We start from the raw sequence: 23,423 nt of genomic DNA, 5'->3' as shown, positions 1-23,423 counted from the left end.
TGAGTCTTTAGGTGAGTATTCAAACAGTTTATGTGTGTGAGGAAACTACTCAGTATTCTGGGAAAAATAACTACCTGAAATGATCAAGGGAACAAATCCTCGATTATCACAAAGGACAAGGACTAGTTTATGTCTCCACCAACAAAAATTTTAAAAATTCTATAATAAATGAGGCAAAACGCCTAAGAAGTGGCAAATAATTCTCCTGGTTTTGCCTAACAAAGTTTAACAGGCTTCAAAAGAAACAAACTATATCCAAAAAACTGTGTCACAGAACAAAACTCGAGTATGTAAATGAACATAAAAATAGCTAGCACTCAACAAGGTAAACTCCACAATGTCTAGCATCCAATAAAAAATTACTAGGCACACAAAAGGCAGGAAAATACAAACCATGAGGCAAAAAATTCTACAACAGAAACAGACCCAGAACAAAGAATACAGAATTAGTAGATAAGGACATTAAAAGTTGTTTTAATTATATTCCATACATTTAAGAAGGCGGAAAAAAAGAGCAGGTTAAGAAGAGACGCGGAAGATGATATGAAAGACCTAAATTGATCTTTTAGAGATGAAAAAAAGATATGAAAAATACATGGGATGGGATCAAGAGCAGATTAAACATTACAGAGGAAAAAACGTGTTACCTTGAAAAAAAAGCGTAAGAAAAAAATCCTAAATGAAACAGAAAAAATATGGGGGAGGAAGAAAATTAAGCATCAATCAATTGTAGGAAAACTCCAAGCATCCAAATATATGTGCAAATGGAGTCCCCAAAGAAGAATGGGAGATATAAAATATATTTGAATAATGGACAAAATTTCCCCAAATTTGGTAAAAACTATCAATCTACAGACAGATTCAAGGGGTTCAATGAAACTCATGAGCAAGAAACATGAAGAAAAGTATACCAAGGCACAATATAATCAAATTGCTTAAAGCTAGTGATAAAAACTTTTAGGCAGCCAGAGAAAAACTCAAGTTATATACAGAAAAACAAAAATAAGAATGATAGCAGACTTTTCTATCTAAAACACAAGCCAGAAGACAGTAACATCTTTAAAGTACATAAAGAAAAATACCTACAACTCCATACCTAAGAAATAGAAATCTTCCAAATATGAAGCTGAAATAAGATTCTTTCAGCCATACAAAAACTGGTATCATCAACAGCAGATATGCACTACAGGAAATACTAAAGCAAATCATTCAAGCAAAAGGAAAATTACACCAGATGAGAATCTGGATCTATACAAAAGAAAAAAGGGCATCAGAAACAATTAATATGGGGCCGGGCACAGCGGCTCACGCCTGTAATCCTATCACTTTGAGAGGCCGAGGTGGATGGATCACTTGAGCTCAGGAGTTCAAAATCAGCCTGGGCAATATGGTAAAACCCTGCCTCTAAAAAAAACACAAAAATTAGCTGGGCATGGTGGTGTGTACCTGTAGTCCCAGCTACTTAGGGGGCTGAGGCAAGAGGACTGCTTGAACCTGGGAGGTCAAAGCTGCAGTGACCTGAGATGGCGCCACTGCACTCCAGTCTGGAGGACAAAGCAAGACCCTGTCTCCAGAAAAAAAAAGAAAGAAAAAAAAGGTTAATATGGGATAAATAAAAAATTTCTTATTTTTCAAGTATCTAAAAGATAACTGCTTAAATAAAAATATGTACTAAAAAATAAATGGATAAATATATATTGTGGGGTTCACAACATATGCAGAAGTATAATATATGACTACAATAGCACACAGGCAGGAAAAGGGTATACTGTTACAAAGCTCTTAGGCTGTGTGTGAAGAGATACATGTTACTTGAAGTTGACTGTGGAAAAGTAAAAATGCATATTAATTATAAACTCTAAAGCAATCATTATTTAAAAAGAAACACACATACACCAAAGACATACAACTACTAATCCAGTACACCCCATAAGTAATCTAAAAGAAGGCAGAAAAAGAGAATAAAGGGAACAAGAAGAGATGAGACAAACAAATGAGAAACACCAAGATAAAGAGATTTGAACACAACCGTACCAGCAACTACATTAAGTGCAAATGGTCTAAATAGCCCAACTAAGGCAGAGACTGTCAAACTGGATTACAAACAACACCTAACCATGAACATAACTATACAGAGCAGAAATACTTTATACAGCTTATTCTGGTCTACAATTCAAAGCAAAATACCTTATTAATTATAAATCAGAGCTGTAAAAGCCACTCAGCCACTCTCATCTGGCCAGTGTTCTCCTTTATAAGACTGTTAAGCTAGCATAACCTTGAAACACCTTTATAAAGGCTCTAGAATTCTATGACTATGACCAAACTGTTTCATCAGTCTCACACTTGCTAATCTTAAAGATAAACAGTAAAATTGATTCTGGCCCATAAAAAGCAGAGGGCAGTAGGAAAAAAAACTCCTACAGCTGTGACTGCCAAACATAATTACGTTCAAGACAAGCTTGGAGCACTTACCTAAAATGCAGATACCTAGATCCCACACTCAGATACTTATTATGTTAGTTTGGAGTAAGGCTCAGGAGTATTTATTTTTAAATAAATAACTCCACTAATTTAAATGCAGACTGTTCAACAACCATACTTAAGAAGCATATTCCTAGAAGATAACAAAATCATATTCTGCTTTAAATGTTTTGCTACCACTCTATCATGATTGATAATCACTTCCATACAAAGGGAGTGTTCCACTCTGGTATAGACACTGGTGACAAATGTTCGCTTCTATTTGGCCCCGCCCAAAAAAAAAAAGCAATCATAGGAGCAATCTCTGAAACATATTAGAAGGTATAAAGATAAGAGAGAAACTAAAATGGAATACTAAAAAATATTCAGTTAACCCAAAATTAAGTCTGGAAAGGAGTAACAGAGAAAAAAACCATGAGTCAAACAGAAAATAAATAGCAGAATCACAGACCTAAATGCAACTAGATCAATAATTTTACATTAAATATAAATGGACTAAAATATTTCACTTAAAAGGCAAAGATTATCAGACTATCAGAAATATAGTCTGTCTACCAGAGATACATTTCTAAAGACAAAATTTCAACCATTAGGTTGAAAATAATTTTTTTAAAAGATATAACACAAAATAGTGAGCATAAGAAAGCTGGAGGCCAGGTGTGGTGGCTCATGCCGATAATCCCAGCACTTTGGAAGGCTGAAGTAGGTGGATTGCTTGAGCTCAAGAGTTTGGGATGAGCTCAGCCTGGGCAACATGGTGAAACCCTATCTCTATAAAAGATACAAAAATATCAGCTGGGGGTGGTGGTGCACACCTGTGGTCCCTGCTACTTGGGAGCTTGAGGTGGGGGGATCATTTAAGTATGGGAGGCAGACGTTTCAGTAAGCTGAGATAGCTCCATGGCACTCCAGCCTGGGTAACAGAATGAGACTCTGTCTCCAAAATAAAAAAAAAATTAACTTTTTAAAAAGCATATATTAACAATGACCACTCTGAAATGCTTTTTCTAATTATATCTGTTCTCCCAAAATTCCAATACTCCCTCTTTCCCTATAAACTTACTGTCTTAAATAGCTGTCATTGCTAGCTGAAGGGGAGCCAGGATAAAAAGTTAAAGGGAAGATCACTTGTAAGCTCAAGACAGATTGCCAATAAATAATTAAATAGGTATTTTTCATTTTGCAAAACTTAATATTTAATTATAAAGTAAAAGAGTCCATGAAAAAGTTATGTGGCACATCTTTTAATTGAAAATTGGGTTTTTGGTTAATCTTAACAGAACAGAATAGAATCCTAAAAGAATAGAATTCTTTTTTATTTTTTTTTGAGACAGAGTCTTGCTCTGTTGCCCAGGCTGGAGTGCAGTGGTGCCATCTGGGCTCCCTGCCACCTCTGCCTCCCAGGCGTAAGCAATTCTTATGCCTTAGCCTCTTGAGCAGCTGGAATTATAGGCAGGTGCCACAACACCTGGCTAATTTTTGTATTTTTAGAAGAGATGGGGTTTCACCATGTTGCCCAGGTTGGTCTTGAACTCCTGGCCTCAAGTGATCCACCTGCCTCGGCCTCCCGAAGTGCTGGGATTATTGACGTAAGCCACTGCGCCTGGCCAAAAGAATGGAATTCTTTTTTTTTTTTTTTGAGACGGAGTCTCGCTCTGTCGCCCAGGCTGGAGTGCAGTGGCCGGATCTCAGCTCACTGCAAGCTCCGCCTCCTGGGTTTACGCCATTCTCCTGCCTCAGCCTCCCGAGTAGCTGGGACTACAAGCGCCCGCCACCTCGCCCGGCTAGTTTTTTATATTTTTTAGTAGAGATGGGGTTTCACCAGGTTAGCCAGGATAGTCTCGATCTCCTGACCTCGTGATCCGCCCGTCTCGGCCTCCCACAGTGCTGGGATTACAGGCTTGAGCCACCGCGCCCGGCCAAGAATAGAATTCTTAATAGGAATAGAAAACCTAGGATATAAAGTAAGGCCCTATACTTAAAGCTTTGATTCATCTTATCTCCAAGACCCTTTGAAAACTGCTGCTAAACATAAACTAGGCTCAATATAACCTTCTAGTTCCAAATCACGGAAGGTATCAAACATGTTACAAGATGAATAAAGAGAACATCAGGAAGGAAGATGACAAGGGAAAGAAACAGCAAAACTATGACAATCCTTGTTACCTACAGAACGGAATGTCTTTTTGTATAGACATGAGATTATGTAACAGGACAAAACAATGGTCATAGTTCCAGAAGTATCCTCTCTCTATACTACCTGCAGTTCCCTGAATCTAACATAGAAATCCAAAGTAGCAGAAGAGAAATTCCAATTTTTTGCTTTTTTAAATTTAAGAAAAAGTTCCTAAAATATAATAGTTTAAAAGTTGCGCCTTTCCTTTGGCCACGCGCAGTGGCTCACGCCTGTAATCCCAGCACTTTGGGAGGCCGAGACGGGCGGATCACGAGGTCAGGAGATCGAGACCATCCTGGCTAACACGGTGAAACCCCGTCTCTACTAAAAATACAAAAAACTAGCCGGGCGAGGTGGCGGACGCCTGTAGTCCCAGCTACTCGGGAGGCTGAGGCAGGAGAATGGCGTAAACCCGGGAGGCGGAGCTTGCAGTGAGCTGAGATCCGGCCACTGCACTCCAGCCTGGGAGACAGAGCCAGACTCCGTCTCAAAAAAAAAAAAAAAAAAAAAGTTCCTAAAATATAATAGTTTAAAAGTTGCGCCTTTCCTTTGGCCATGCGCAGTGGCTCACGCCTGTAATCCCAGCACTTTGGGAGGCCAAGGTGGGCTGATAATTTGAGGTCAGAAGTTTGACACCAGCCTGGCCGACATGGTGAAATCCCATCTCTACTAAAAATACAAAAATCAGCTGGGCTGAAGCAGGAGAAGTGCTTCAAACCAGGAGGAGGAGGTTGCAGTGAGCCAAAATCACGCCACTGCACTCCAACCTGGGCAACGTACTGAGGCACTGTCTCCAAAAAAAAAAAAAGTTGGGCCCACCATGAAATTGTACCTAGTCAGCAAAATTGTGTGAAAAGTACAGAAGATTTTTATGGTAAGAGAGCTCTGGATTCAAATCCCGTTTTGTCACTTATTATATTCATCTATAAAATAACGGTTAAGACTTTTAAGACACAGTGATATCTGCAACAGTGTCAGGTAAATAAGCAAATGTTTCCTCCCACTTTGCATTTCAGTTTGTTTCTAGAAACAGAAAATCTGCCTGTGGTTTCCAAGTGTTTTTGTTTTCATTCATTTCATTCAACCAGTAAGTAGGAAAACCATGTGTTTTAATTGTTTTCATTCAACCAGTTAGTAGTCTTAATATAAATAGGACAGCACATACACTGTCTAATGTCCGGCACTGAACAAGGAATATACTATAAAAACTAGACAAAAAATTGTGCATGTATGTACATATATGTGTATACATTGTATGTATGTGTGTGCATATGTAAACATACTCTACTAAGAAAAAATACATGGTATAAGACTGTATACAAACAAAATATGCTGTTAACTATTATACTTCTAAGCCTGCCCTGATAAGTAAGAGAAGGCTTCGAAGTCAAGCCAATTCTTGGAAAATACACTGGAATTTGCCAAGCAGGACAAAGGGCAGGAGGAGGGCATTCTAAGCAGAAAATTCCAAAGATAGGGAGTCAAAGAAAACTATTTCATGTCTCTAGAATTACAAGTAATTTGGTGTAGCTGGGGCGTAAGGTTGATACAGAAGCAAGGCAGGAGTAGGGAAACACGACCTACCAAAATCGACTCTCTCTTCTAATTTTTAAAGAGTTAACATTAATACATTTTGCAAAATCATCTTACCTGGCTAGAGAAATCACATTACTACTCTAATTCAGAATGACATCTGAGATTTTTCCAAGCAACAACTTGACTCATTTCAACAGTTATCTCAGAACAACAGACAACTCCAGGCAACGTATATACTTACTCAACTACGCTACAATAAAATCTGACTAAAATTGTCAATTATTAAGATCTGTTTTTTAAATTAAGAAGCAAAGATCACATTATCACTTCCAAGCGAAATGACCTCTGTTTTTACACAGCATTCTAACAGAACTTCAGGCCTCATTTCCTAGCACTCCTCTTTCAATGATCCTACCACTCTTAGTTGTCAAAGAGCAAGAGGGGGAAGGAAGGAATACACAGAAGCCCTACCCTTCTCAAGAGTACAATACAGTCATCTCTTGGCATTTGCAGGGAATTGGTTCCAGGACCAACCCCCAAATGAATACCAAAATCCAAGGATGCTCAAGCCCTGACATAGGATGGTGTAGAATTTACATATAATCTATATACAGGTTCCTTTGTACCTTAAACCATCTCTAGATTACTTAACAACGTGAATGCTATGTAAATAGTTGGTTATACGGCATTTTTTATTTGTATTTTTAAAATTGTTCTGCTGTTTTCTATTTTTAAAAATATTTCAATTCACAGTTGGTTGAATCCCCAGATGTGGAATCCTGAATGTGGAAGACCAACTGTATTCTCCACCTGCATCAATACTGTAAGTATGCCTCTTTTCTATTCCTTGTTAAATATGCTCAAATATACACTACAAATTCAAGCTAATTTCATGGTCATTCAAGAAGAATTTTGAATCTACAATTCTTATCAAACCTTACAGTCCTCAGAAGATGTCCCAAATCTCTCTTTATTAAAAGTCACTGAAACCATCTTCAAAAAACCCAACTTCCATTCCTACCTTATTATCACCACACATGCATTTACTCTATTCTGCCAAGTCGGGACGGGGGCGGGAACTGTCAGCAACCAAGAGAACAAAAGCAAGAAACAGTCTCAATAGTGCACTTGACCACCATACATCCAATTCAGTGAGCATACACACGCTTCGGAGTGTGAGAGAGATGGAGAAGTGCTATTCCCTCAGCTGGTCTCAGTCCCCAGAGGATTCTCAGAAAGTCATGCTGCTATGGTCTGAAGACACATATTTTTCCAACAACATGGCTCTTAAAGTCCAACCACTTCACCCAGGACTCAACCACAGCAACAATAATGTGACAATGGTGAAGGTGAATGTCGCCACGGAAACTGTACTTTATGATCCATAGAAAGGTATTTAAGGACCAGTCTCACTACATGGGGTTTTTCCTTTCACGGTAAATCTAGAACCTAAGCTTGCTATCCCTAAAATGGCTTTTTTTCATCAAACTTCTTAAAGGTACAGTTCCCCCCTGACAGCCTTCACCAAGACAAACAAAATGTCTTCTCTTTCACTCTGTGACTCTCTTCTCAAAGATCAGCAATCCTTCTCAGACCAACTGCTCTTACTTCTCTACAGCTTTTCATAATGCTGACACCTGCCACCCCAACATCTTCTTCTTAAAATTCTCTTAAGTTCTCTGGAAGTGCACAATCCTGAGTAATTTTCTACTCTTCTGAACTATTCTTGCTTACTTCTCTTTTACGTAGTAGTTTCCCCTATACTTTTGTCCTCATACATATACATTACACATATACCCTCTTCCCCTCCTTGGTAAACCCAAGTCATTTGTAGCTATCACATATTGTGCAGATGACCCATGAAGTCATCTTGTCCTGCTCCCCAGAGCCATATTTGCAACTACACTGTAAAATCTCCACCTCCATGTCATATTTGTTCTGAAAACTAAACTGTGCAAACTACTCTTATAAAATCAGCTCATCCTCATGACTTTCCAATCACCATCATTTTCCCCACTCAACTCGAGATACCGAACAAGAGGTCTTCATTTATTGTTTAAAACACTATCTTTCTTGCCCCCATATCTAATCAGTTCCTAAGAGCCATAAATTCTGCTTTTATAAAGTATTCTGTATCTATTCCCTCCTTTTAAGTTCCCAACACTCTAACTCAGAGGCTCTGATAACTCTGCCTAGAGCAAACTGGGGTATTCAAACCCCATGAAGGTACATGAAGATTTATAACTTAATAACTACAACTTTATCAGATTGGATAACTCTAAGGAATTTTCCAGACCCCAGCTTCCAGGGGTTTCTATCCCAAAAATGTGCCTGAGGGTTTTGGATCCAAGGCTTTTCCCTGCACGTTCTCGAATCTGAGAAAAGCATTATCTCAAGCTAACTATCTCAAAGCTACTAGGATGCACTTCTCCAAGACAGAAAAAAACCTTCCACGCTAAACAATGGAAACTTTTGAAATATTGATGAAACTGTTAAGTGATCAACCCTCTAAATACTGTAATGAATACTTTTACGAGTCAGATGGTTTTCAACCCTTTGTTGAAATATTTCAACAAATTTCAACAAAATTTCAAAAATATGGAAAGACTGAAAGCGTATTAAAAATTTTTGTAATTTTTTTTGCACATAAGTTGGAAGCAGTTCAAGAAAATGAGTGGCACTGCCAACAAAACCATTTCCATTCCCATTGACTTATTTACGCAACATTTCTCCGTGCTTATAGCTCTTAAAATGTAAAGCAGAAATGATGTTAAGTATTATTCTAAGCAATAAATTCTACCCATGAATACATAATTATTTTGTAAAATTCCCATCCATTTCATTAAGAGAGGCCTTTTTGATAAAATGTTGTTTACTAGGTTTTTTCAATTTGTAATATATTCTGATCAACTGAGTATTAATAATGGGAACTCAATAAAACTTTTAAGTTTTATATTAACAGGAAATTCAAATTTTTAATTTCTTTTTATTTTTTAATTTTTGAGAGAAAGTCTCGTGTGATCATGGATCACTGTAGACTCGACCTCCCAGGATCCCGCAGTCCTCCCAACTCAGTCTCCCTAGTTAGGACTACAAGTGCATGTGCCACCATGCCCAGGTAATTTTTTTTATTTTTTGTAGAGCTGATGCTCTCACTATGTTGCCAGGGCTGGTCTCAAACTCCTGGGCTCAAGTGATCCTCCTGCCTCAACCTCTCAAAGTACTAGGATTACAGGTGTGAGCCACCTTGCCTGACACAAAATTTAAATTTCTCTTTACCCATTTTTGGTGCAAAGAAATGTGACTAAGAAATCAACTCTCAAGCATGAAAATATGAAAATATATCAAGGTAAATTTCTATGTGGAAAATGAAAAGAGATAAACAAAAAAATGCAAGAATCTCAATTTAAAGAATTTATTCACAATTGTTTTGTCTTATTTGTCTCTTACACTCTTGCCTATTTGTGAGTTTTAAAAAATGAATAGTGGGTATCCAAGTGCTATAGTATTTAGAGTCCATTTTAAAAAGTGATACAACTCTATGTTTAAAATACTGATATTTATAATACATTAGAAATTATATCCTTTGCAAATATGGTAAAATTTTATGGAGAAAATTTTGGATGTCAACTTTAAAATACATGATACAGAGTTTCAAAATTATTTCAGTAGGTATGCAGTAACAAAGTTTAAAGAGCATGGTCCTAGACTATTATTAATATAATTGCCTGCCCTCATTCAAATCCAGTTTATATATCGGCACCATTTCAATCTTCCCACTCTGTTCAATGCACGCCCTTACACGCCCTCCCTCCCAACTCCCACCATTCCACCCCCATAAGCCTCCCAGGCAGTCTGAATTAAGGTACAACTTTCTTTCTCATGCTGTAATTCAAGGGTCTCCAGGATCTGGCCCCAACCTAGTTTCCTCCCCTGCACACAGCCCATATGGACTCAATTTGCTGCAACACGCCCCACTACTTTTCTGTCTTATGTGGTTTCATCTGTTCCATTTCTGTCCTCTCTAACCTCATCTCAGCTTAAACTTACCTATTACAAACACCATCCAGGAAGCATTTTCCATTTTCTAATTAAGAGTTCTTCTTCCTTTTAATTCCCTGCCGTCTTGGGTGCCCTTACTTTTACTCCACCAATAATTGCAAAGTTTTTTTTCTTTTTCTCATATTCTCCTACTTCCCCTTCCCCTCTCCCTCCCCGACATATATAAATTCCCTAAAGATAAAGATTGTCTTGCAAATGTTTTTATTATCTAAAAAACAGAGTCCAGTGCTTCTCATGGAGGCACATTCATTAATACTTGTTAATGAAAATGTAGTCCATAGGGATACTTGACGAGTCAAGAGTTTCTTTAATATACTTTATCCTTCTATAAGATATTCACAAGCACATTAGCATATTAATACCTTGAGAAGTATCACACCAAAGAGAACTCTTTAATTTGTATAACCTTTTATCAAATTTGATCTAAACACCCTTCTATTCCCTACATAACCTCTAATAATCCTACATAAAACAGAAAAAAGCTTATAGTCTATCCTTCCCTTCCGTTTTTCCCTTGATACTGCTCAGGCCACAATAAATCTGCCAAATTTTGTTTCCCATCTTTACATTTTAGAAAATGAAAGACAACGAGATACACCACAGAATGAGAGTTACCTTATAAAGATGTGGGGTTTTAAAATGATATTTTAACAAATAAATATACCAACAAATGAATAGGGAGCAAGAGCAAGCTCTTCTATAAAGCAGAATGTCAGTTAGTAAATGCAATTAATTCAGGCAAGAATCAGCAGCACAGTCTAACACTAAAGGGTAAATGTTTGGAAACAGGGTATTGCCCTATTGTCAAATTATTTCCTTACTATTTACAATAGGAAAAATAGAATCTTTACAGGGGAGCAATTTGATAGACATCACCTCCACATTACCAGTAATGGACACTGCTATCAGGTGCTCCTTAAAGTGAACCACTGAGAGAACTACACTATCACTTATGTAGCGGTCCTGTCAAACAAAAAAAAAGCATAACCTGAATCAAATCATGAGGAAACAGATAAAACCAAATGGACTCTTCAAAAATGTCAATATCATGAACGCTAAAGGCTGAGAATCTGTTCCAAACTAGTAAGTTTGTAAGCAATGTCCTTACAGCAAAAGACAGTTGCCATAGGACATTACTGGGGATATTTCAATATATACTGCATATTATATAACAGAACTGTAGCAATGTTAAATTTCCTAAATTTCACTACTATGATTGTAAAAGTGCCCTCGTTCTTAGGAGACACAGGTTAAAGGTCCCAATGACCACAACCTATTTTCAAAAGGTACACCAAAAAATTAAGATTAAGAATAATGTATAAATGTATAGAGAAATAACAAGCAAACTGGCAAAATGTTAACAGCTTAATTCAGGTGAAGAGTTGGGAATCCATTACAATATCTGTGCAGCTTTTGTATAGGTCTGAAAGTGTTCAAAATAACAAGTTTAATTAAAAATAATTTCATTATTTGACCCCAAATTAGGTTTATGGTCTCCTTTAGCTTGGCCTGAAACATCAAGATTCATTCAATACTTATTTGGCAAATAAGTACTGATGAGATGTATTGCTGAGCACTCTGTGATCAGTCAAGAATAAAAATGTTACAGATCTTGGATTTTATAGCACAGTGAAAGGGTTGACCAACTACAGCCACCGAGCCAAACTGGCCCAACCTTCTGTTTTCATAAATAAAATTTTATTGGATGACACTTCCTTTCGTTCATTTCTGTATTATCATGGCTGCTTTTACCTTACAATAGCAGATCTGAGTAGCTGCAACAAAGATCACATGGTCCACAAAACCTAAACTATTTAATATTTGGCCTTCTACAGAAACTTTTCAACCCCTCATCTAGTGAGGTAGCAGAAACCCAATTAATTCACTACTTGGAGAAAGAAAATTAATGGAAATAGATAAATAACATAAATTTGAAGGACCACACAACTTAGTCTAATAGTCTCAAGCAAGAGATATGGCAAGCTTTAATTTTGTACTTGGCAATAATACAAATAATGTTTATCAGAAATCCTTCCTTCAAATATCAATACTAAAACCTTACTAAATCCTCAGAAATGCAAAACTGTCCTACAACACAACTGAATTTAAGGCAAGAATAATTTGCTTAAGTATACTATATGTATATTCATACATATATTTATATATACACCATATGTATAATGTATTTCTATTTATATAATACAGTAGCGGCACGTTTAGTTTCAAGTTAGTTACCAAGATTATGTATACAAACAGTATTTAATAGAAAGGTAGTATAACAAAGCACTTGCTCTGATATACATTTGTGGATTTCCCAAATATTACAGATGTGTTCTATGTTCCCTTCAGTGAATAAAAATTTTCTTTGCAATCGTTAATGCAATTACTTTGGTAATAATCTTTTTTTCCACAGGTAATCCAAATATAAAATTTGAACTAACCCAGGTCCAAACTGCCACCAATCTTAAATAAATGAAGTACTGAATAAGTGAGTTATTTCTACTAAAAGTGAATTTCATAGATTGAAATATAAAAGTGATCTACATCAAGCTGGGTGCAGTGGCTCACGCCTGTAATTCCAGCACTTTGGGAGGCCAAGGCAGGTGGATTGCTTGAGCTCAGGAGTTCAAGGCCAGCCTAGACAACAAAGCAAAACCCCATCTCTACCAAAAATACAAAAAAATTAGCTAGGCATGGCGGTGCAGGCCTGTGGGCCCAGCTACAGGCATAAGCCACCGTGCTGGGCCAGCAGTTTCTTAAAAAGTTAAACAGCCATTCTACTTCTAGATGTATACCCAAGAGAAAAAATTGTATATATTCACACAGACTTGTGTGTGAATGTTCATACGAGCTTTATTTGTAATAGCAAAAAAGTGGAGATGATCCAAAAATCCATCAACATTTTAAAGATAGAAAGCTGAGAAAAAGTTAACTTGCTCAGATTTTAAAGAGAATAAATGGCAGGGCCAGAATATTAACTCAGGTCTAAAGGCTTACCAAGCCCAGTGTTCTTTCCCCTCCACAAAACTATACTGAGGTATATTCCAGAATGACTTCATGATAGATGTTCAAATACCAACCAAATTCATATCAATAAAGCCAGAAAGTAAGTTAAGTTTGCTCCTTAGTCTAGAGAGATAAGAAGCTGACTTAAAAGTTAGGAGAGTTGGCCGGGAGCGGTGGCTCAAGCCTGTAATCCCAGCACTTTGGGAGGCCGAGACGGGCGGATCACGAGGTCAGGAGATCGAGACCATCCTGGCTAACACGGTGAAACCCCGTCTCTACTAAAAAATACAAAAAACTAGTCGGGTAAGGTGGCGGGCGCCTGTAGTCCCAGCTACTCGGAGGCTGAGGCAGGAGAATGGCGTAAACCCGGGAGGCAGAGCTTGCAGTGAGGTGAGATCCAGCCACTGCACCCCAGCCCAGGCAACAGAGCGAGACTCTGTCTCAAAAAAAAAAAAAAGAAAAAAAAGTTAGGAGAGTTAAGAAATGAATTTGTGGAGGAAAAAGCATTGGTGATCTGTGCTAAAAAGATCTGTGCTAAAAGCAGAGCAGGTTCCAGACCCTCTTATGGAAATTAGAGGGAATACCTCCTTAGCCAAAATTCCATAGGTGTGCCATCTAGACTTCTGCCCAAAACACTAAGTTAGGTTTATTCTCAGATCCAATTTAAAAACAACAACAAAACTCTAATTCAAATTTAGGAACTTTCAAATTCTTTTACTCCAAAGTATAAAAAAAGAGATATATGGCTGGGCGCGGTGGCTCAAGCCTGTAATCCCAGCACTTTGGGAGGCCGAGATGGGCGGATCACAAGGTCAGGAGATTGAGACCATCCTGGCTAACACGGTGAAACCCCATCTCTACTAAAAATGCAAAAAACTAGCCGGGCGAGGTGGCGGCGCCTGTAGTCCCAGCTACTCCGGAGGCTGAGGCAGGAGAATGGCGTGAACCTGGGAGGCGGAGCTTGCAGTGAGCAGAGATCCAGCCACTGCACTCCAACCCCGGGCGACAGAGCAAGACTCCGTCTCAAAAAAAAAAAAAAAAAAAAGAGATATAATACAAACATGGAAGCAAAGTAACAGTAGTTTAATAAACATACATTGTTTTGAGGAGACTGAGGGAAAAGGACCAGAAATAATAAACCGGAGATCAAACAAAAGTGGCGGCAGACTTCTGAACTTTACCTCCTGAGGTCTATTTATCTTTCACAGGCAGGAACAAACAAAAAGTATGCATTTAGGTGTTTTGGTTTTTTTTTTTTTTTTTTTGGAGAGGGAAGGGCAGTGGATCTTGACGCTACAGGCCCATGCATATTTACAAAGGGGTTTCTCTCTCTCTCTCAATTTTACGTGGGGAGGTGTTAGCCCAGGTATCATTAATTGATCCCACACACGTGTGGGTACCACCAAAACTATTTTAAAAGCACTCTTTTCTAGTATATCAATGATGTTATCTCTAAATAAAGACTTCTCCATCCAGGTTTCTTGGCAGTAGTCACAACAGGCTACCAGGTCTCATGACTCACCCTCCCCCAAATCCCTATTTAACAATACTCCTAAATATCATTCATGTTCAAGGGCACCTTCCTAAGGTTTCTGAATGATTCCCTGGCCGCTACCGGATACAGCCCCAATATTTTGCTCCTCACCTCCCCCAGCAGCAAGGACTCTAAGCTTAGCAGAACTGGTTTTGAAAAGTGGTAGGAGGGCCTGGAGATTCTGCACAGAGTGCGGTCTAGGCGGTTACCCTCAGTTAGTTCTGGACCCATTCTTCACTCTACTTCAACACTGCCCTTAAACCCAAAAAACAGCATAATGTAAAGGGATTCCAAAACTTCAATATGAAAAAAATTGGTTGTATGGCATACTCAATAACATAGCTTCAAAAACTTTCCTACGTTATACTTAGTTATAGCTGAAACAAAAGTTAACGACTAAATAAGCTGCGTTATACCCAAGCTCCATCCTCTCTATCATTCTCCAGGTGTAAACTAAACCACATGCAGCATCCCAGATTAAGTTTCAAGGGTACTTTAAGAAAGGGTTCAAAGAAATTGCCTCTACAAGTTCGGGTTGATCAATATTTTAAACTGGGCCATTTAAGAAAATATAATATTCAAAATATGATATTGAGAATCAGAAGGCCTAGCTTAAAATTCCATCTAAACTTAGGAGTTTTGTTTCTTTAGTCCCTTTGGGCATTAGTCAACTTACTTATTAGTATTAGAATACCATAGCCTACACATCACAGGACTGCTGTGAAGAACAACCTGTGTATGAAAGGCACTGTAAACTGTTACAGAGCCATTCTTTAAAAATGATATTCAACATATTGCTTTGATAAAAGTTTAAGTTCTAATGAAACTCCTTAAATGAAATTATTTTTACAAGCATTAGCTCATCAAATCTTAACTGTATCTTAGTCTCATTTCATTTTAGGAATCTACCAACTTAAATGTGAATCAAAATTGCATCTTTGGAAACTAAAATAGAAATCTGAAATAATTTTTTTCTAAACATCTAAATTTTGTATTGTCTGCCATTACTTAACGAACATAATTAAATATAAAAAATTAAAGAGGGTTTATCCAACTCTGAAATCTGCTGAGATAACCATATTCAAATGGAGTCACTGGTTTGCTTTCAATTTGAAATTCGAAGTATTTCATGATACAGTCTTGAAAGTATCACTTTTAAACTTAAATACATATAGTTTTATTGCATTATTCTCCTAAACTTTTTTTTGAGACGGAGTCTTGCTCTGTCACCAGGCTGGAATGCAGTGGCACAATCTTGGCTCACTGCAACCTCCACCTCCCGGGTTCAAGCAGCTCCCCTGTCTCAGCCTCCTGAGTAGCTGCGACTACAGGTGCACGCCACCATGCCCAGTTAATTTTTTTTTGTATTTTAGTAGACATTTCACCAAGTTGGCCAGGATGGTCTTGATCTCCTGACCTCGTAATCTGCCCACCTCGGCCTCCCAAACTGCTGGGATCACAGGCATGAGTCAGCATGCCCAGCCTATTCTCCTAAATTTAAAGTACCTGATAATGATTTCATTTACTTACCTTTATGACCTTTTGAGATATATATACAAATACAATACCATCCATTTTTTCGTCCAAAGGTTATCAGTCAAGTCAGTCTTTGACCAACCTTCTCCCCGACTCTATGCCTCTATACAGAGATAGGCTTAAAACAAATCAAATTGAAAGACGTAAGACTCTTAGCAATGTCTGGCAATGCCCCTCTTTCAAGTCCTAGACTCTAGCTAGGTCCTTTCCTAGATCATCTGCACAACAGAACTTACTCTCTCTTCCCTCATACCCCAGGTTCTGCACTTAGGAAGGGCAACCAAGATTCTAGAGCTTGACCAGAAATAATTTCTTCCCATCCCAAGGGCCAACTTACACCTAGCTTGGCTGAAGTAGTAGGACTTGTTGACAACTACTCTGGAGGTTGGCCTCCATACTCTGGAGTTTTGCCATAGACAGAGAAACTCAGGCTCATGAGATAATAATCATTTTGTAAGGGCAGCCCAAGCTCCATTCCTCTACCTTCGGGTCCTCTACCTTCTCCAGCTTCTCCAGGATGTGACAGCTTTCTCACTCCCTTACCAACCATCTTGCTCTCTAAGGAGGCACCAGGGCCCCGTGTTCCTCCTCATTCTTTCTCCCTTCACAAGAGAAGGGAAGTGGTCCTTCAACTGGCCATATGTCCAAAGGTCCTTTGTTCCTGAATGTTCTGGGTAAAGGTATCACCTGCAAAAACTTTAGTAACTGAGAAAAATAAGCAATTACTCTAACAAAGCCTTCAACCAAATTACGAATATGCAAATAACTATTGTGTTTTCAATGTCTGTTTTACCCTAAATTAAAATGCATAGGAAACAGAATCTTTAAAAGGTTAGTCGGAGCCGGGCACAGTGGCTCACAGTGGCTCACACCTGTAATCCCAGCACTTTGGGAGGCCGAGGCAGGTGGATCACCTGAGGTCGGGAGTTTAAGACCAGCCTGATCAACATGGAGAAAACCTGTCTCTACTAAAAGTACAAAATTAGCTGGGCGTGGTGGCATGCGCCCGTAATCCCCAGTTACTCAGGAGGCTGAGGCAGGAGAATCACTTGAACCCAGGAGGCAGAGGTTGCGGTGAGCCGAGATCGCGCCATCGCACTCCAGCGTGGGCAACAAGAGTGAAACTCCATCTCAAAAAAAAAAAAAAAGTTAGTTGCAAGCATTGGCAGCATCTGTAAGTACCTTCATTCTGGAAGGTTCAACATCAGTGTTTCCTCCTCTGCTCTTCTTTTAAGCTTCCCTTGCTCTTTTCTCATAACAGCAAACATAATCATAATGATCGCTGTTTACCAGGAACTGTTCCAAGTGCTTCACAGGCACTAACTCACGTACAGCCCTGAACAACTCTATGAAGCAGGTAATATTTCCTACGCCTACTTACAAATGACAAAACTGAGGCATAGGGAGGTTAAGTGAGTTGCCCGAGTCTGCCCAAAAAGACCCTGCTAAGACGAACAGAGCAGCCTGGCTCCAAGTCTGTAACTGTAATAGTACTGTACACCTAGATTCCAAACTCCTTGTAAACCACTAGAGGGCATGGGTTGTGCCCACCCTTCTCAGAGCTCCATCCCCAGTACCGGGCAGAGTCTTGAAACTCATGGCTGAATTTTTCACAGGTATGCCTTCCCCTCTACACTGCGCTTGTTGGGGGCTAGGGAAGAAACTGACACTGCATTTCATCCTGCAGGAGTGAGAAGTTTTTGCTGCAGACAGTCATAAATATTTGCTGAATGAATGAATTTTCTATTTACGAAGTCGAACATAAATATAAAAAGCCCTCCTCGAGGTAACATAATCAGGGCCACTTCTCCAATCCTAACCTGGCAAGAGATCTGAAATCAATAGCTGCCTTAAACAATATCTCAAACTTACTATTAGGCAGAGAAGTGGCTTAAGGTAAACATTAAAAAAAATGTGAAAGTTGCCCTTCACTACATGAGTACCGCTCCCTTTAAGAGAGCTGTTTTGAGCCACCCCACTAAAAACACAGACTTAACAAAAGTCTGGATGTGGTTCATTTACTTTAAAGATAAATTACTCGTTTCAGATAATCCATCTAAATAGTAAATGCCCCTTACTTTACTCAAAACAACCAGGAATCTAAAAATTAAGTTTACTCTGAGTAAGGGAACCACATTAGACAATGTTATGGATTAACTACAGAGTATTTAAAAGAGTAATTTCAAATTGCAACCATCTCTGAAATTACTTACACAGGTATTAGACAGTCAATCTCAGCATCCAGTAGGCTTTCCACTAAACAGACCACAATTCTACTATGCTTAGCATCTCAACTCAGAACAATGTATTGGTCCCTTACGTATCCCGTGATCCACGCTTATACATTTTGCACACTCTTCATTTTTAAAATGCATCTCAAAACCTACTGATTTTTTTGATGGGTCACTATTTTGGAAGATTAGCATGAATAGAAACTATTTTAAGTTAACTGCGATTCGTCACTTCTTTCAATACAAACCTGCTTAACTAACTCTGTCTTTTCTATCGTGACCCAAATTATTTTCTGAGACTTAGAAAAGTACATATAAGACGAAAAATTCCTTTCTAAATATCAATTCCGTCGCCATCAGGAAACGTCAAAAACTTTGTCTTTTTAAAAATAAAAACGTCAACTCTGTAAAAACTTCAGTACCTCAAAGGAAGGCTGCACTGTTAACACTGAAGGAGGGCTGGGTGATTTCTGAGTATCTGCATTGAAGAAATATGCTCTTCAAACCTAGTAATTCCTGACGAGGCCACACCTTCTAACCTTCCTGTAATCCACGAATCAAATCGGGAGCAATCTAGAAACTGCTACGAGCCAGAGTAAAATGACAGGTATGTCATCCTCAGACAATCCGAAACCGGGTCGGGGAGCCCAGACGGCCAGCCGGGCCCAGGCTGCCCCCCCGGCGCTCCTGGAAGAGCGACTCTAAGGAAACACACCTCCCGCGCGAGCCTCTTCCTTCCTAGAGTGACGGGGGAAGGGGACACCAGGGGCAGAAACACACCCAAACCCCACTTCAAACCCTGCTCCACCGGCTTCTCCGTCCAAAACAGCCGCGCCACTGCCGAGCCCGCAGGCGAGTGGGGGGCGCCGAGAGAGGAGAGCGAAGGGCGGAAAGCGAACTTGGGCGTTACTCCGGGCGTCTCCCTCCCCCAGCGGAACCTGGGCGCGCCGTTTCCTCACGGACGCGAGATTTTCCCCCCAAAATCGCCACCCCAGCCCGCCCGGGGCCGCCCTCGCCCACCGTCCCTCAGCCAGCCAGGGCCCGGCCCAGGCCGCGCCGCAGCCCGCCCTCCCCGGCCGCTCCCCGCGGGCTGCCGGGCCACCGCAAGGTCGGGCCACTCACATCCGTCCGCGTCCTCCTGCAGGTCCTCCTGGAGCAGCGAGAGGTCTGCGCCGAGGAGAGAGAAGAAAGGCCCGGTCAGCGCCCCGGGGCCCGGCGCGACGCCCCCACCGCCCGCCCTCCCACCCCGGCGGCGCCTCCCCGCGCCGGGACCCCACGCCGGCCCCGGCCCGGCCGCCACTCAGGGCGGCGGCGGAGGGCGGGTGGGCGCGAGGAGCCGCCGCCGCCGCCCGGAGAACAGGGGGCCACGTACCCGCCATCTTGTGGTCGCCCCCTCCTCCGCGGCCGCCCGGGGATCCGGGGCTACATGGAGCGGCGCGAGCCGGGGAGCCGGTGGACGCGCGCGGGAGGGGCGGCGGGGAGGAGGAGGGCCGGGCTGGCGGGGGCGCGCGCGCGGGGCGGGCCGAGGGCCCGGGCCTGCCGCGGGCGGCGCGGCTCCCGGACGCCTGGTCCCCCGGCCGCGCCCCGCCCCGCCTGCCCCTCTGCGCGCCTCCCGGGCGACCGGCGCTCCCGTCTCCCGCCTTCCCCGCTCCCGGCCGGGCCCCGGCCCGGCGGCGCGCGCTCACACCCTCGGCCCAAGCCGCCCTCACGCCGAGCGCTGCGGACGGTGGCGCGCAAACTGCCGCCGGCCGGGACCCTGCGGCGAGTGCCGGAACCCGGCCGGGCGGGGCCTCCCGCGGACCGGCCGCTTTATTGGGTCACCGGCCTCGCCCACCGCCCCGCAGGCCGCAGCCATCTCGGCGGGCGCGCCGCTCGTAGCCCGCGCCCCATCCCCAGGCCTGCACGTACGTCGTCGGCGATCCGGGGCCGGGGCGGCTCCGAGGTCGGCGGAGCCGGGGTCCCACCTCCTCTTGGAGGAAGCGCCGCCTCCCCACCCGCCCGGGGCCCTCGCCAAGTGGCTGCTAACAAAGCCCAGGGCCCGGCTGCGGGGTGGTTGACTGACAAAGTCATGCCTGCCTAGCCAGCTTCCTCGTGCAGCACGGTGAAGTCTGGGGCGCTGGGTTTTTGCTCCTACGTCCTGCTAACTCGAGCTGACAAGGCGGGCAATGCGCCAGCGGGAGCGTCGGCAGGCCTGGGGTCAGATCCTGAATCAGCCAGTTGGTTGGTAGGAGTGGAGCCCATTTGTAGAATGAAGGTGTTACCTGCCTCGTGGGGTTATTGGCATTAAATGAAGAATGTAGGGAACCTAGCACGGTTCTTGATGTCTAGGAGGTGCTCGGTGAAGGGTGCCTGTGATTCGCTTTTGTCTTTTAAATACTTTTGGCAGCACTTGAGGTGTTAAAGTCTGTGTCCCAGACTTTATTAGTCTTGTTGTTTTACGTGACGTAAGCGATTAGCTCAAACACCCAAGTACAAAGTGGGGCTAAACCCAGGTTTTCCGACACGGTTCTGCCTCCATGGCTTTATCCCCAGCTCCACCCAAGGCCTCCAAAATGGTGGTATCCTAAAGTGACCAACAAAACACCAAACTGTGTCATGGTGCCACTTTGTCGATGTGGTCTCTTAGGAGAGGGAATTCTAAATAGTTAATTAGCTTGTTCCTTTCTGCGTTGTAATCTTGACCAAGGACAATGTATTGGCATTTAATGCCATTGAAGATTTAGAGACTAAGGAATCAGATCCTCTGAGATTCCCAAATCTGTGTAATAAAATAGTTTCTACACATAGCTATTCCAAAAAATTCCCTATCAGATATTACTAACAAGATAGATTATAGTCTGTATGAAATTTCTAGGAGTAATAAAAATCAGAATAGACCCCGTAACTCCGAGTATGTGTCTAATTTTCTCAGCTATAAAATAGTTAAAACTAAAGGCCGTTTCTCTTCCTTGCTTAATGCCCTTACGTGAATTCAGCTGACACACTCAGAATGACAAAGGAGTTAGAAATTCACATCAACATAAATTGGTGCCGACTGACTCAAACCCTGAGAATTCTGCCCTGCTGAGATACCTTGTCAGTATCTACCACTTTAGCAATTCTGGGTAAATGGGGGGAAAAAGAGCCAAATCAGCTCTTTTTTTCATTAAACAAATTTTTTTTTTTACAGCCGAAGTCTTGCCTTGTAGCCCAGGCTGGAGTACAGTGGCACAATCATGACTCAACTGTAACCTCGAACTCCTGGCCTCGAGAGATCCTCCCATCCCAGCCTCCCAGCTAACTAGAACTACAGGTGCGGGCCACTCCACCTGGCTAATTTATTTTTTAAATTTTCGTAGGGATGTGGGTCTACTATGTCGCCCAGGCAGGTCTTGAACTCCTGGCCTCAAGCAATCCTCTGGCCTTGGTCTCCCAAAGTGCCAGGATTACAGGTGTGAGCCACCAAACGCAGCCCAAATCAGCTCTTTATAGTAACTGGTGATCTCACTGCAACAACACAAAATCTACACAGTGCCAACTGTGCTTCAGCCACTGGATGCACTACAATAAAACTGTCTTGATCTACACAGTCGAGTTAGACTTAACAGTTCTCAGTAATCATGATAAAATAGGGGCTATGTACCAAATGCTAGCCTAGGATATGGAACAACTAATTCTGCCTTTGGTAGCTAGGCCTCAATAAGTTTTATCTCAGTATTCTGTGGGAAGGGCAGCAAAGGAGGAGGATTTGTATCATTTTTCTGTATTCAAGAGCTATGCATTTGATTATCATCTTAGCTGAATTACACATTGCAACAAGTGCCTTTAAGCAGTATGGTTTTTAGATATTTCTGTGACGGTATCATTCATGGTTCAGCACAAGTATGTGTTTTTTACTTTTCACTTTCTCTCATTCTCCTTTCTAAAAGAAAGGAGTTTTTAAACCAGCATTTACAAACTGCACTCTGTTGCCTTCTTATAAGAAATAATATTTAAACAAATAATACCAATCATTGTTCTACATACCTTTACCCCAGCTTCACTTGCAGTGCAGCTTGAGGATGACACAGCTGTGTGTTGTCCGTGGTCAGAGCACACAGGAGGTCTGAATTGTTATCCTGTTCTGCCACTGAAATGTGTAAAATATAGGGGGAGTGTCCCCCAAGTCATTTTTCTAAAAGCATCCTCCAACTATGTAAGTACTAAGGCCTGCATTTTTAAGACTAAGTCCTCTTCCAAATGATAATTGAAGGGATTTTGTTTGTTTTTGAGACAGGGTCTTGCTCTGTCATCCAGGCGGGAGTGCAGTGGTGCAGTCTCAGCTCACTGCAACCTCCACCTCCCGGGCTCTAGCAACTCTCCCACCTCAGTCCCCTGAGTAGCTGGGACTACAGGTGGGCGCCACCACACCCAGCTAATTTTGGTATTTTTTTGTAGAGACATGGTTTTCCCATGTTGTCCAGGCTGGTCTCAAACTCCTGGGCTCAGGTAATCTGCCCACCTCAGCCTCCCAAAGTGCTGGGATTATAGGCAGGAGCCACTGCACCTGGCCACAGTGACAATTTTTCTTAGCAGCCAGTGAGCCTTGGAAGTTAATGTGTTTGGTTTTTCAACCACACACAAACAAAAAAAATCATGGGGAAAACATTGCTAAGAAATAAAACCTACCTGACGTTGCTAGCCACTATCATGTTTGTTAATTTTTGTATCGGTGATGAACGATTCACTTTTTTCTTCAGAACTATCATTCCTGAAACTGAAAGTATATAAAGACAGATCTATTATTTATTGTTTTAAATGATGAAAAGAGAAACAATCTGAAAAATGGAGAAATACTTATGTAATTAAAAATGATTTTTGAACAAATATTTCTTTACTT

At 41.4% G+C, this 23,423-nt stretch overlaps 1 protein-coding gene across 4 annotated transcripts in view; it reads right to left on the bottom strand.

Annotated features, from left to right (window-relative positions):
- The window catches only part of PPP4R1 (protein phosphatase 4 regulatory subunit 1), a 73,103-nt gene extending 52,465 nt beyond the window's left edge, over positions 1-20,638 (bottom strand). For 3 of the 4 annotated variants that reach the window (XM_030926139.1, XM_030926143.1, XM_030926140.1), the window contains exons 1-2: positions 19,938-20,070; positions 19,688-19,732 (exon numbers count right to left, since the gene is read on the bottom strand). In XM_030926139.1, the coding sequence (XP_030781999.1) occupies positions 19,688-19,732; positions 19,938-19,944 (52 nt within the window). In that variant the 5' untranslated portion in view covers positions 19,945-20,070. Of the gene's footprint in view, positions 1-19,687; positions 19,733-19,937; positions 20,071-20,473 lie in introns of those variants that run through there. The other variant, XM_030926141.1, reaches the window with a different exon arrangement.
- Positions 20,639-23,423: the final 2,785 nt, after the last annotated feature.

Source organism: Rhinopithecus roxellana, chromosome 21, assembly GCF_007565055.1.
Source record: "Rhinopithecus roxellana isolate Shanxi Qingling chromosome 21, ASM756505v1, whole genome shotgun sequence".
NCBI classification, from domain to species: domain Eukaryota; kingdom Metazoa; phylum Chordata; class Mammalia; order Primates; family Cercopithecidae; genus Rhinopithecus; species Rhinopithecus roxellana.
This window is presented reverse-complemented; position numbering and strand designations above follow the sequence as displayed.